This window comes from Rhinopithecus bieti, unplaced genomic scaffold (assembly GCF_001698545.2).
Source record: "Rhinopithecus bieti isolate Rb0 unplaced genomic scaffold, ASM169854v2 scaffold_28016, whole genome shotgun sequence".
NCBI classification, from domain to species: Eukaryota; Metazoa; Chordata; class Mammalia; order Primates; family Cercopithecidae; genus Rhinopithecus; species Rhinopithecus bieti.
Window position 1 is genome coordinate 8,500 of NW_016813202.1, and position 16,271 is coordinate 24,770.

The window sequence follows — 16,271 nt, forward strand, 5'->3', positions numbered from 1 at the left end:
CAGGCATGAGCCACCACGCCTGACCTGCTTTTGACAAAAATTCAACAAACTTTCATTAAGATTATGCAGATGGCTAGAAATAGAACAGAACTTACTCAGTTGATTAAGTAAATGTATGTATAAAAGATCTACAACTTACATCATATTCAAGGGGGGTGAAAACTCGATGTTATTCCTAACTTGTGAAACAAAGCATGTGTGCTGCTCTCTTTACTTTAATTTAACTTTGTACTGCAGGTCTGATCTAGGGCAATAAAGCAAGAAAAGATGTAAAAGCATACGGATTGGAAACAAGTAAAGCTGCTCTTGTTTGCATACCACATGATTGCATGTGTAGAAAATGCAGAAAAATAAGAGCTACTAGAACTAATAAATGAATTTAGTAAAGTCGCAGTATACAAAGTCGATATACAAAAATCAATTGTATTTTTAAATACTAACAAGAACAATTAGAAAGTGAAATAAAACCCTCGACAGTAGCATAAAAGAACAGTCTTGTGTCAATGACAGTGATATGTTTTGAGAAACATGCCATTAGGCAACATTGTATAAACCTATTACTTGGACAAACCTAGATGGTATAGCCCACCCCATACCTAGGCTATGTGGTGTAGCCTGTTACACGTTACTGTACTGAATACTATAGGCAATTGTAATGCAATTGTAAGTATTCATGTATCTAAACATATAAGCATAGGAAAGGTACAGTAAAATATAGTGTAATAATCTTAGGGGACCACCATTGTGTATGCAGTCCATCATTGACTGAAACATTGTTATGTGGTCCATGATTGTATGTAGGAATAAATTCAGTTAAAGATGTGAAAGATCTTCACACAGAAAATTACAAACATTGCATTGGGAAATTAAAGACCTATATAAATGTAGAGCTATACCATGTTCATGGATTAGAAGATTTAAATGATTAAGATGTTAGTTTTCCCAAAATTTTCTATAGATTTAATGTAATTCTAGTCAAAATCCAAATAGACCTCAAGAAGTAGACAAACTGATTTTAAAATTTATTTGGAAAAATAATGATCCTTGGTCTGATAGCCAAATGTCTAAAAATAAAAACTTGATATAAGTGCTCCTGAGACTGATTGTTCAAACTACAAGGTGAATCCTTTTTTTTTCTTAGAAATTTACTATAATCTGGAAACAATTAAGGGTTTTGGCTTTGAAACCTTTCCTTGGAATGTCTGTTGGACCTGATAAAAATCTTGAGGATGTCAATGATGGACTTAAAATAGCTAAGCAAAAAACTGCAGCAAACTTTTAGAGGGTCAACTTAATAGTTAGGATTGGCCAGGTGCGGTGGCTCACGCCTGTAATCCCAGCACTTTGGTAGGCCGAGGTGGAAGGATCACTTGACGTCAGGAGTTCGAGACCAGCCTGGCCAACATGGTGAAACCCTGTCTCTACTAAAAACACAAAAATTAGCCGGGCACTGTGGCACACGCCTGTAATCCTGGCTACTCAGAAGGCTGAGACAGGAGAATTGCTTAAACCCAGGAGGTGGAGGTTGCAGTGAGCTGAGATCATGCCACTGAACTCCAGCCTGGGCAGCAGTGAGACTGTTTGAAAAAAAAAAAAAAAAAAAACACACAGTAGGATAGATATATACAGACAAATAAAACTTAACTATTCATGTAAATGATTTTAACTTGAGTTTTCAACAATTTTTTTCTTCTCTTTTTTTCTTTAACATACTTCCACAAAATGCTACTACAGACTTTAGGCCTGTAGTGAAATGCTCTTAGTACTATTTTCATTTTGGGGTGATGGCGGGAGTGTGTGCTTATGTGTGTTGTGTGTGTTTGATCTCCAAATAGATTTTATTTGTATTAATTTATATTTTATAAAAGGAAAATATTTAAATCATTTGCCATCATCTATTAATGGGACATTTTACTCATTTTTGTAGGGAAGAATGGACAGAAGCTATCCAGGCTGTAGCGGACAGACTGCAGAGGCAAGAAGAGGAGAGAATGAATTGTAGTCCAACTTCACAAATTGATAATATAGGAGAGGAAGAGATGGATGCTTCTACAACCCATCATAAAAGAAAGGTAGAAAATAATAACTTACTCCCAGCACAGCATTCATTTGTCTGGAAGAAACATACTAAAAACTACCATTTGCAGAAAGATGTCAGCCAATTTTCTTATGATACATAAATATGTTGGTGGGTTTTATTCACATGAATCTGAAATACTTGTTGTTGTTTAAAACCAAGTAGGTGAACATCGTTTCAGTGAGAACATCGTTTCAGTGATTCAGCACTTTAGCGCTGAATGCTGATAGGGCACATGTGTGACTGATGTGCCATCATACTGCTTTATAATTTGCGTTGTTCCTTATTATTTTTAATACAGTTTTAGAAACTTTGTAATAAAATGTTTTCCCTGATGATTTGTTCCTTTCCACTTTGCACTTCATATTCTCCTAAAAACCATGTGCAGTAATGGCTCAGGTGTACTTCCTGATTGGTGCCCTCAGTCATAGTAAAGTCAGCAGGAAAGTGAACAGTCTTGGAAATAATAACTCTTATTTAATGGCTGCTTCTGAGCCAGTAGGGAAGTAGACTTTTCCTTCTCTCAGTGCTCCAGCATAATAAATACCAATTTATATTTTTATGAGAAATATAAATTTTGTTTTTCATTGCTATAGAAAATTGAAAAGCAATTTCCTTTATTACAAAAAATGATATTTCATGATTAAAGATAGAGGTGTTGAGATAAGCTTGCCGTTTATCACTTTAGAATTATTGTTTAATATAATCTTCAGGTAAGAAAACACAAATTTTCAAGGTATTATCCATGAAATTTGGTATTAGCACAGTGATTAAGAACTCTTTGGAGATAGACTGCCTGAGTTCATATCCTCCCTTTTCCACGTTAAACTTGTGGACTTGGTGAAGTTATACAGTCACAACATAAAGTTAATTATCCTTTCCTTATGTGAATAAGAATAATATTCTATACTTCATCTGGGCCAAATGTCTGAGATCCCTTTCTGTCTTTGTTGTAGATTTCTTCTCTGTTTGTTGAACTGAATCCCTCTTTTCTTTTATGTCAGTTTAACCTGCCTTGTTCCTCTGTCATTGCAAAAAGAAAAACAAAGTTTAGCTACACTCACCTACCTACTCAGAGATAAGAAAGCTTCTTTTGTACATATGTAAATTATTTCATTTAAAATGAAATGAAATCAAGAATAGTATAAATCAGATATGATTAAGTAATTGAACCTCAAATTCAAAATACTTCTACGAGTTTTATTTTGGAGACTCAGTTGGAGTAAAAAATTCTATGAGAATCTGTTTTAGAGTGATGTTTATGGTTAATCTTTATGTGGAGAAAGAATAGTAGCTAACTTTAATAGCTAATAGTTATTGAGCACATATTACATAAATACTTTAAACAATTTTTTTTTCATTTTGAACTTCAACTATAAGTTGAGTACCATTATGATTCTTCCCATTTTATAGTTAAGGGAAATAAAGGATGGAAGGATTAAGAAATTTTCCCCATAATTACACACAGGGTGGGAACCAGTACTTAAACCTAGGCAGTAAGATCTAAAGTCCTCACTTTCTAGCACTATGTTGTAATACTAAAGTTCTAATGATTTTTCCAAGAGTTTACAAGCTTTATTATAAATTAAAATTAACTAATATCGAAATGTCATATAAGGACAGTTTTTCGTAATATTTTGAGAAACAGAGTATAATCATAAGAGAATATCTGCATAATTTTGTTTCTAGTATAACTTCATTATAAGCATAACAATTATAGAGATTAGAGAGGCTCAAGATATATGAACCAAGAAAAAGAAAGAAGCTGTGTGTTGACGTGTTACAGTATACAATGAAAAGATCTTATATGTTTGAAGTTCTGTTATCTTTTTTGAAATAATTTAAAATAGTTCTAAATTACTTCAGAAGTTAGTACAGAAATAGAACATTTGTACCACTACTGACTCCATAACAGTCCTAATGACTTAGCCTCAAGTGGTAAAATATTACTGTCATTTTCATAAGATAAATGATTCTAGAACTATACCCTTATGTATATCAATTATCATGCAAAGAATTGCAGAAGTTTGGATTATTTTTAATACTATAACCACACATTCTGAAATAAGAATATTGTTCTAATAATTTATAGAATATATTTCCTTCTTTAATTTTTGTCAAATGGCATAGGATTTAAAAAATAGGTACTGATAATGGTGGCTATGGTGAGAGTCGTCAGACTGCTATTTCTTGCATGAAATAGGGTTCATTACCTCCCTTAGTGGTAGATTGTCGCCACAGTGTCTGCTCTGCCAGTTAAAAACTCACTTGGAAAGGAAGGATGTTGGGTAGTAGATAAAGAGGCAAGGGCCTCACAGACAGATTTAAGTGCTCTTCTGTGTTTGAATTAAAAGAAAATGTGGTTCTATGTTTTAATTAAAAGATAGTGTTTCAAAGGAATTTGATTAGAGAACCCAGAAGTGCCTAATTGGTCAGCCAAGCTACCATTCTCGTTTGCCTTGTCAAGTATGTGAAGGGGCGTAGCATAAAAGGATAAAAAGCCAAGTGAGAGTCAAAGTTCTCCTTAATTTTTAACTGGCTTAACATAGGCGTCTCTGGAATCAACTGGCTATAAGCTCATGATTTACATTTAAAGTATAAGCAGTGCCTCCTGCTTTCCCATTAAGTTTGACTCCAGTTCTTGGGATTGTATCACCTAATTCCTGGCTGCAGTAACTCATACCAGTGGCTAGTATCCAGAGAAAAAGAGAAGGAAAAAAAGACAATGGCCAGACCTGCTGAAATCTCATGATTTCACACTGCATGAATCTGCTTATTTAAAAGGGAGAAGTGATATACCCTATGTAGAAGTTGACTAATAACATTAGCTCTACCTCTTCTCATGAGAAAGAGCACCCGAAGAAGTGGGCAGAGATGGAGGCAGAGGAGTGAACTTCATCAGAGCTGTTCTCTTTTTACTTACTTGGTTTTGCTGTTACATTGTAAATGTATCTGGAATTTATCTTTTTTGACCAAATATGCTAATACTATGGTATTCTTAAAAGTTCTTTATGTTCCTCATTGATTATATGTTTATTTTTAATCTAATTTGTGGTCTAGACAATGTCTTATATTCTGGCGTGCCTGATTTGAACACATTTATTAAGCACTTGTTATGTATGCCCCTGTCTCTCTTAACCTAAAACAGCCACGTAAACATGTAAAGGGAAGAGTATAACTGTAAAATATTTCCCCAATAAATTCTTAAGATCAGGCTTTGGAGGAGGATTTTTTTTCTGGAGAGTATTCATACTCCTGTTTTTTTCATTAAAGATTTACTGTATCTTTTTCCATAACATCATTCAGAAGAACAAAACATTTTGTAATAGCTTACATTTCATTTGTAAAGACTACACAATTATTGTGTGTACCATTGTGAACATGAGCATTTGATAGCAAAGATACCTTACCTTTTTTATTTCCTCAGGTTTTGTCAAAATAGATGTGAAATCTGTTTCTGATTTTATCACATACAGTGCTTTTAAACTAATAATAATTTCTATGTAAGTTCCCTTAATTCCCTTTTTCTAAAAAAAGATTGAGAGTCAAACTGACAAGCTGTGAAGTTTAGAGTGAAGGCTGTCATGCTGTTTTTTTTTTAACCTCATTGCCCTAAGAATTGCTATTTTACTACTATTTATTTATTTTTATTTGAGACAAGGTCTCACTCCCATCACGTAGGCTGGAGTGCAGAGGCACAATCATGACTTACTGCAGGCTTGACTTCACAGGCTCAGGTGATCCTCCCAACTCAGCCTCCCAGGTAGCTGGAACTACAGGCACCTGCCACCGCACTTGGCTAATTTTTGTATTTTTTCGTAGAGACAGGGTTTTGCCGTGTTGCCCAGGCTGGTCTCAAACTCATGCCCTCAAGTGATTCCCATGCCTTGACCTTTCAAATTGAGCCACCACACCTAGTCAAGAATTGCAGTTCTTACAAAATATAGTAATATTTTATAATTAAATACTGCCTTTCATCTGAAAATGTCATAAAGGATTTTACAAATTGTTTTCTAATTTTTACCCCCCAATAATTCAGTTTCATTTTCTATGCTATTTAGTAATAGGGCACAGCAAGTATTATTTTCTAGTGCTTTTAAATAAAAAATGAGGAACATAGTGTCCAAGTGAAACTTTGAACAATAAATTGACACTCTGGCCTGGTTACGAAAATAATGTTTCTGAGTTACTTGCCATATGTATTAGTCAGGGTTCTCTAGAGGGACAGAACTAATTGTGTGTGTGTATATATATATATATATATATATGGAGTTTATTACGGAGTATTAAACTCACACAGTCACAAGGTTCCACAGTAGGCCATCTGCAAGCTGAGGAGCAAGGAAGCCAGTTTGAGTCCCAGTGCTGAAGAACTTGGAGTCGAGAGCAGGAAGCATCCAGCATAGCAGAAAGACGTAGGCTGGGAGGCTAAGCCAGTCTAGCGTTTTCACATTTTTATGCCTGCTTTATATTCTAGGCACACTGACAGCTGATTAGATGGTGCCCACCCAGGTTAAGGTGGGTCTGCCTTTCCCAGCCCACTGACTGAAATGTTAATCTCCTTTGGCAGCACCCTCACAGATATACCCAGGATCAATATTTTGCATCTTTCAATACAATCAAATTGACACTCGGTATTAACCCTCACACTGTGGAACAAACTACCTCAAATTTAATGTCTTAAAACAATAGCCATGTAAATATCTCATGATTTTGTAGTTTGAGCCATTCTATTGTTCTTGCATGCATGGCTCTCAAGCAGCTGCCTACAGCTGATACATGGGTGGGCTGGAAAATCCAACAATACCTTCCTTATGTGTCAGGGGCCTTGATGCTGACTGTTGGTTGTGGTGTCTTGGTTCTCCTCCACTTGGCCTCTCTCTTGGAGTGGTAATTTTTCTTCCAAGGTCCTTCCATATGGCCTCTCTCTCCAGGATAACGTGGACTAACTAACAGCATTGGAGCTGACTTTCTAGAGCTTTCCAAGAGAGAGAACGCATAAACTGCCAGGCTTAACGGCTTTGTCTGTTACTGGCATAGTATCAGTTTGATCATATTATGTGTTCAAAGCAAGATACAGGGATAGCCCAGGGAGAGAGAAAGTTGACTCCACCCCTTTGTGGAAGAGTGGAATGTGCATACAGGGAGAAATTGGAATTTGTGGCAGCCATCTTTGCAGACTACCTAGCATAAATAGCTTGTTATGTAGTATTCCCTGATTTTTTCCGTTCTATTAATGCAATTAAATCTATCTACTATTACCTATTATTTGTTCAAATGACACTAGCTGATTTACTGGATTTGATATTTAGAACTACATGTTTGATTTTTAGTTGAATTAATATATCTTGTTATTTTCCCTGCTCTTTGCTACTTTATGTTTTCCTTTGAACTAGAGATATTATTGAATGTAAGACACTGTAATTTGACATTTGGGGAAAATTATCAAAATTATGAACAGCAAAAAATGTTGAAAGTAAATGTAGGCATTAATTTCTAAAATTTTAAGAATTTGTATATAAGATACATGAGAGATATTGGGATGTGGTTTTCTTGCATTGTTTTCCTCTAATTTTAGTATTGTTAAAAAAATTGGCTTTCAGCCTGGGAAACCACCTGGGTTCTTGGCTTCACACAAGAAGGAATTCAAGAGCAAGCAACAGAATAAAGTAAAAGCAAATTTATTAAGAAAGTAAAAGAATAAAAGGTGACTACTCCATAGGCAGAGCAGCCCTGAAGGCTACTGGTTGACTGGTTGGCTATTTTTGCGGTTATTTTTTAATTATGTGCTAAACAAGGGGTAGATTTTCTGGTGAAGGGGCAGGGAATTCCCAGAGCTGACAGTTTCCCTCCTTTTCAGACCATACAGGGTAACTTCCCAAGATGCCATGGCATTTGTAAACTGTCATGGCACTGATGAGAGGTTCCTTTGGCAAGATAATATATTATAATTAATGTATAATGAGCATTGGGGACAACCAGAAGGCACTTTCATAGCCATCTTGGTTTTGGTGGGTTTCGACTGGCTTCTTTACCATATCCTGTTTTTCCAGCAGGGTCTTTGTGACCTGCATCTTATGAAGCCAGACCTGCCACACTCCTATCTCAGTATCAGGATGATGCTTGTTTCAGAATGAATGAGAAGTATTCCTCATTTTAATTTTCAGGAAGAGTTTGTATAAAATTGGTGTTATTTATTCTTTAAATATCTGTAGAATTCACCAGTGAAACCATCTGGGCCTGGAGTTTTCTCTGATGAAAGGTGTTTAACCACAAACTCAGTTTTTCTTAATAAATACGGGGTTATCAAATTATCTGTTTCTTCTTAGGTGAGCTTTCATAGCTTGAGACTTTCTAGCAATTTGTTCATTTCATCAGAGGTGTCAATTTTATTGTCAAAATGCCATTTATATTCTCTTATGTTTCTTTTAATGTCTGTAAAATCTGTGGTGATGCTACCTCTGTCATTCCTGGTATTGGTAATTTGTGTCTTCTCTCTTTATTTTTCTGACCAACCTGGCCAGAGGCCTCTCAATTCTTATTGGTGTTTTAGAACTAGCTTTTGGTTTCACTGATTTTTTTTCTCTACTGTTTTTCTTTTAAAAATTTAATGGATTTCTGCTCTGATGTTTATCATTTTCTTCTAATTCTTTTTGGTTAACTTGCTTTTTTTTAAGTTAGGGTAGAAGCTGAAGCCATTGATTTGAAACATTTCTCACATTTACTTTAGATACATGATAAACAGAAAAAAAAAGTTATAAAAGGCACTAAAATTTTCAATGACTTGTAATTTCAAGATAAAACCCAAATACTTATTTTTATATTTATAAACCTCTAAACTGAATTTAAATTTAAGTAAACTGATCATATACAATCAACTTTTCTTCTGTTCAAAAACCTATTAATATGAAAGTAAAGGAATTTCAAAAGGAGGCAAGTCCACAAAAATGAAAAGCTGGGTCTGGGAGGGGCATTAGGGCACCAGTGCTTTCAAAAGTTTGTAAGTTTCTGGAAGAATGTTGATAGAGCAGAGCAGGAAAAGAGTACACAGAGGACACTGTAGAGAACAAGTGCACATGTGATTGGCAAAATCCTCAGAATTACCTGACTTAAGGAGAAGTGAAACTGAAAACAGGCAGATTAATTAAAGATATTATTCTTAGAGCTCCCTGCCTTGCTGTTCTGAATTGCATCAGGTACTCTCTCAGGAATAACAACTGCTTTCTTTGATTTATTTTAACTGAAATATACGAGGTTCTCAACATTTCTTATAAATATATCCTATATTTCTCTCTGTCTTGGATTTTATCTTTATTTTGCTAGAGTAAACTCTCAGATAGCTCCTTCCAAAGCATTGCTTTTTAAGGTATATTTGGAAATGTTTGTGTGGAACATTTTGATTATCACATTTTCTGGGGTAGCAGCACTACTAAATCCTTGAAAACTTGAGTCCTTAAAAATGAGTGAAAATAATTTTTTTCCTCCTTTGCCCTTTTACATAACTGATAATTTGGCTGAGGAATTCTAGTTTCAAAATCATTTTCTCCAGCATCTGAGAACTGCTTAAATTATTTTCAGCATCCGTGGTTGCTAATGAGACAGCCAATGCCAGTCTGATTCTTTTTCATTTAAATGTACTTATAAATTGGTAAAATTTGTTTTTGAGTGGATATTGCAAACACATACTTATATGCTAACAAATAAATTGCATCAAATACTTCATATTAAATTTTTTTAATTTGTATTTTTCAGACAATGAATGATTTTGACTATTTGAAACTACTAGGTAAAGGCACTTTTGGGAAAGTTATTTTGGTTCGAGAGAAGGCAAGTGGAAAATACTATGCTATGAAGATTCTGAAGAAAGAAGTCATTATTGCAAAGGTAACTGATTATTAAAGTTGATTATTAAATTTTTGTTTGCAGTGTGCATGTGTTTGTGAGCTCATGAATTTACATGCTAATGTATGCAAGTTCCATTGAACAACCAAAATATGGTTGTAGACTACTGCTACAGTAATTTTTGTGTATTAATATTTGTAATTTTACAAGTTTTCAGACATTTATAATATCTGTGTATTACATACTAAAGCGATTCTCTTAAGGAAATAGAAATGTTTATGTTTGCGTGTTTGGGAGAATGTTTTGTGGTCTATATCATAATTATACTAGGATTACTTTTTAATGTTTTCCCCTATCGTCCTGAATTTCTTATTTAGATTGACTAGAGTAGTGTAGATGATTTTACTAATAAATTCTAAAGCTTATATAACACTGAATGGAAAACATACTAAATAGATTTGAAAATACTAGAATGGTGAAATTAAATTATTTTAGGAAGACTTAGTTTCTACCCCCATACCTTTATTCAGCTTAGACATTTTTAAATAAATAACATGTTAATGATGTCAGTTCTCACTCAGAGTTCTGAACAAAATCCCAGTTCCCTCAGGAGATATACTTTACAAATTGCTTTATGTCTTACTTAATTCAACAAATGACATAAATTACTGTTATACTTTATGGACTACTTTAACTTCCAGTTATTTGCAACTATAGTTTCCTTATCTGGAGTGTATTGCCTCACACACTTTGTGAAACTTTGTTTCCCCATCTTTCTATATTTGTTTTGATGTCAGCTCCTTTACAAGTCAGTACCCCTATTGGAAAGAACATTGACTTTGGAGTCATACACACCTAGGTTCACATCTCACCTAATAGTCTTTAACAACCAGTACTTTTTAAAGCAGTACTTTGGGGAAGTACTGCTGTCTTAGGGGCATTTGGAAATGTTCATGGGGGGCATGTATTTACTTATCACAGTAACTGAGGAGGAGGGATCCTTCTGACAGTTACCAGGTAGAAGCCAAATGTGCTAAATATCTTGCAGTGTGTTGGGCAGCCAATCAGAGCCTTAGTTTTTTTCATTTAAATTGATATAATAAAACCTCTGGACAGGAATATTTTGAGGATTAGGATATGTAAGGTATTTAGCATCCTAGCGGGCACTTATTATTAATTAAGCGATATTTTCTGGGAGGTAGTATAATGTCGGGTAAGTTTTGCTGCTTAGTAAGTGATCCAACTTTTCATGCCTTTATTTTCTTATCTATAGAGTGGGGCTAATAGTAGTACTTGCCTCATATGGTTATTTTCAGGGTTAAATGAATAGATACATGTAATAGTACATGCCATCACTATTAAATAAACTTAACAAATTAAATTACAAATCAAATGAAATTAAAATATGCTATTGTTATAAATTTTTGTTCTAATTATTTAATATCTACTGTGTATTATTACTACCTACTGTGTATCAAGCATCAGTAAATATCTGTTCCTTTCTGTTTTTTTCTTTTATATACTAGCCACACTTGTATCCCACTATTTAATTTCTGTTCATCAGACTGGGGAATATCCTATTAGACACTGTCTTATCTCACTACTTAACTTTTCTGAGTAACCGTACAGAATTTTGGTGTATTTCACAAATGATAGACTATTCTGATTGATGTAGTACCTTGCTGCTTTCTCCCAACAAATCTGTTTATCATTTCTTTAAAGAAAATATGCTCATTTATAGCAAAATGATTAACACTATGAAGATGTGGGGTGTGACAAGACCTGGGATTTGGTTCCTGATGTGCCTGCCCTTCTCAGAGCAACATATCAGGGAAGAAATGATGTTGATACCTTTTTACTGGTGATGTTAACTTTGATTGCTTGACTACAGTGGTGTCTACTGTGTTTCTTCACTTTAAAGTTGGGATTTTTCCATTCAAAACTAAGTAGTATCTTAGAGGAAATACTCTGAGACTATATAAATAACGTATTTTTTCTTAAACTTCTTTGTACTAATTTTAACATCCACATCAGTGGATTTTGCCCATAATAATTTATTACTGTTGTATTTAATGGTGGTTTTCTATTTTCCTCATTCCTTATACATTCTTAGTCAATTAAGCTAAAGGTTTATCAGTGTCGTTAATCTTTTCAAAGAACCAACTTTAGACTTTGTTGACTTTTCTCTATTTTATCTGTCTTTGCTTTAATCTTCATTTTTTTTCCCCTTCTGCTTGCTTTGGGTTTAGTTTATTTTTTTTCCTAGTTCCTTAAGTTATAAAGTTAGATTGTTGATTTGTGATCTCTCTTATTTAGTTTAAGCATTTATGGCTTTAAATTTCTCACTTAGCACTGCTTTTGTGGCATCCCATAAATTTTAGTCTGTCGTGTTTGTGTTTTCACTCGTCTCAAAAGTATTTCTAATTTCCTTTGTCATTGATTGTGTCTGTTGTTTAATTTCTACAAATTTGGGAGTTTTCTTGTTTTCTTTATATTATTCTAACTTCATGTTGTAGTTGGAGAAGATACTTTGTATTTGTCTTTTAAAGTTTATTGAGACTTAATTTGTAATCCAACATATGGTCTATCCTGGAGAATGTCCCCTGTGCACTTGAAAATACTGTAGATTCTGTTGTTAGGTAGACTATTTTGTGTATATTTAATAGAACATTTTGTGTATATCTCTTAGATTTAATTGCTTCATTGAGTTGTTGAAGTCTTCTATTGCTTTACTTATTTCTGTCTGGTTGTTGTATTCATTACTGACAGTGTAGGGTGTTGAAATCTCCAACTATTAATGTAAAATGGTCATTGCTTTCTACAGTTCTTTCAGTTTTTGCCTCATATATTTTGATGGTCTTGTTATTAGGTATGTAAGTGTTTATAATTGTTATATCTTGCTCTATTAACTCTTTTATTAATAATTTTTTTTGGTCTTTTCTGGCCTTTTCATTTAAAGTCTGTTTTGTCTGATATTAATATAGCTACCCGTTTTCTCTTTTGGTTACTATGGTAGTACCCCCTTTAGCTGCAGTTTTGCTTTTCATAGTTTGAGTTATCCCGAATCAACCACAGCCTAAATATAGATGAGTATAGTAAAATAAGATATTTTGAGAGAGAGACCACATACATCACAATAACTTTTATCACAATATATTGTTATAATTTTTCTATTTTATTTTGTTGTTAATTTACTTTTAATAGTAGGGTTAATCTACTTTAATATCCATTTATAAAGGATGTGCCTAATTTACAAATTAAACTTTATCATACGTAGTATGTATAGGAAAAAAACATGGTATATGCAGTTGGCGCTCCATATTCTACATTCATGGATTCAACCAATGTGGATTTAAAATACTCAAAAATAATATGGGAAGATGTGCATATATGCTATTTGATATTAGGGACTTGAGCTTCTGTGGATTTTATTATCTGCTGGGGGATTTTGAAACCAATCTCGCATGGATATCAAGGAATGACTTTATAGAATTTGGTACTATCCATGGTTTTAGGCGTCTGCTGGGATCTTGAAACATATCCTCCACTGATAAGGGGAACTGCTGTATTTTCATGGAAATTTTTTTTTTCCTCTTTCACTTTTACCCTGTTTGTGGCTTTTGGAGACAGCATGGAGTTGGATCATGCTTTTTGTTTGTTTGTTTAATCGACTTTCCCAGTCTCTTTCTTTTGATTGGAGAGTTTAATCCATTTACATTTAAAGTGAGTCCTGATAAGGACTTACTTCTGTCCTTTTGCTATTTATTTTTTATATGCCTCATTGCTTTTTGTCCCTCCTTTTCTACATAAATGCCTTCTTTTGTGTTTAATTGATTTTTGAGTGAAACATTTTAATTCTCATTTCCTGTTGTGTATATTCTATAGCTACTTTCTTTGTATAGATTATATTTAATATCCTGAAGTTATAGTACTCTAATTTGAATTTATACCACCTGAACTTTACTAACCTTCAAAAACTCTACTTCTTTACAATTCTGTACTCACTCCTTTCAACTGGTGGTGTCTTTAAATTGCATCTTTATGCATTGTGTGTCCAAAAATGAGACTACTAATTTTTTAATGCATGAGTCTCTTTAATCATGTAGAAAACAAACAGTGGTATTATAACACAAACTTACAGTAATACTAGCTTTTATAATTTTTATGTATTTAGCTTTACCAGATCTTTAATTCTTCATCTGGCTTTAAGTGACTGTCTAAAGTCACAGGTTTATATTTAAACCTGAAGGGACTCACTATAGCTTTTCTTGTATGACAGGTCCAGTGCTAATGAACTCCCTCAGTTTCTGTTTACCTAGGACTGTCTTAATACCTGCCTCATTTTTGAAAGATAGTTTTGCTGGATTTTTGCTTTACTTTTTTTCCTTCAGCACTTTGAATGTATCAACCAATCGCCTTCTGGCCTTCAGTGTTTCTGATGAGAAGTCTTCGATAATCTTATTAGGGATCCCTTGTATTTGATGATAAGCAAGCAAAACAGACTCATTGCTGATATGGAAAAAGTTCGAGTGGTCTTGATAGAAGATCAACCCAGCTGCAACATTCCCTTAAGCCAAAGCCTAATCCAGAGCAAGGCCTTAATTCTCCCAATTCTGTGAAGGGTGAGAGAGGTGAGGAAGCCGCAGAAGAACAGTTGGAAGCTAGGAAAGGTTGGTGTGTGAGGTTTAAGGAAAGACACCATCTCTATAGCATAAAAGTGCAATGTGAAACCACAAGTGCTGACACAGAAGCTGCAGCAAGTTATTCAGAGATCTAGCTAAATAATTGGTGAAGATGACTACACAAAACCACAGATTTTCCTTGTAGATGAACCTAGGACTTTCTTAGAAAGGAGAAGTCAGTGCCTGGCTTTAAAGCTTCCCAGGGCAGATTGACTCTGTCAGTAGTGGCTATGCAGTTAGTGACTTTAAGTTGAAGCCGTTGCTCCTTTACCATTTCAAAAATCCTAGGGCTCTTAAGAATTATGGTAACTCTACACTGCCTGTTCTCTATCAGTAAAGCAACAAAGCTTAGATGACAAGCACATCTGCTTACAGTATGTTTTACTGAATATTTTAGGCCCACTGTGGAGACCTGCTCAGAAAAAAAGATTCCTTTTTAAATATTACTGCTCATTGACAATGCGCCAGTTGTGCAAAAGCTCTGATGGAGATATACAAGGAGATGAATGTTGTTTTTATGCCTGCTGACCCAGTGTCAGTTCTGCAGCTCATTATCAATGTCCATTCTGTAGCCCATTATTTCAACTTTCAAGTCTTATTATTTAGTTTAAGAAATACATTTTGTAATAGATAGTAATTACTGCCATAGATAGTAATTCCTCTGCTGATAGATCTGGGGAAAGTTAATTGAAATCCTTCTGGGAAAGGTTCACCATTCTAGATGTCTTGAAAAACATTCAGGCTTCATGGAAGGAGGTCAGAATATCAACATTAATAGGAGTTTGTAAGAAGTTGATTCCAATCTTCATGGATGAGTTTGAGGAGTTCAAGACTCCAGTGGAGGAAGTAACTGCCAATGTGGTAGAAATAGCAAGAGAACTAGAATTAGCAGTGGGGCGTGAAGATAGGACTGAATTTTATCAGGTCCATGATAAAACATGAACAAATGAGGATTTGCTTCTTATGGATGAGCAAATAAACTGGTTTCTTAAGATAGAATCTACTCTTTGAGAAGATGCCACGAACATTGCTGGAATAACAGCAAAGGATTTAGAATCTTACATAAAGTTAGTTGATAAAGCAGTGGCAGGTTGTGAAAGGATTGACTCCAATTGTGAAGAAAGTTTTGTTGTGGGTAAGCAGCATGGCATGCAAAAGAGAAACTTTTCTTGGAAGAAAAAGCCAATATGGTAAACTTCATTGTTTTCTCATTTTAAGAAATTGCCACACCGGGCATGGTGGCTCATGCCTGTAATCCCAACACTTTGGGAGGCCAAGGTAGGCAGATAACTTGAGGTCAGGAGTTCAAGACTAGCCTGGCCAACATGGTGAAACCCTGTCTCTACTGAAAATACAAAAATTAGTTGGGTGTGATGGCAGGTGCCTGTAATCCCAGCTACTTGGGAGACTGATGCTTGAGAATTGCTTGAATGCCAAGATCGTGCCACTGGGTGACAGAGCAAGACTTCGTCTCAAAAAAAAAAAAAGAAAAAAAAGAAATTGCCACAGGCACTCTCACCTTTGGCAACTGCCACCCTGATCACTCAGCAGCCATCAGCATCAAGACAAGACCTTCTGCCAGCAAAAAGATAACGACTTGCTGAGGGCTCAGATGACCCTTCATCTTTTTTGGCAATCAAGTATTTTTAAATTAAGGTATGTACATTTCT

At 34.6% G+C, this 16,271-nt stretch overlaps 1 protein-coding gene across 1 annotated transcript in view; it reads left to right on the plus strand.

Annotated features, from left to right (window-relative positions):
- Positions 1-1,927: 1,927 nt before the first annotated feature.
- Positions 1,928-16,271, plus strand: part of AKT3 (AKT serine/threonine kinase 3) — a gene marked incomplete at its 5' end in the record, with an annotated part of 108,891 nt that continues 94,547 nt past the window's right edge. Inside the window, 2 exons of the mRNA XM_017847768.1 lie at positions 1,928-2,072; positions 9,830-9,961. Of these exons, the coding sequence (XP_017703257.1) occupies positions 1,928-2,072; positions 9,830-9,961 (277 nt within the window). The remainder of the gene's footprint in view (positions 2,073-9,829; positions 9,962-16,271) is intronic.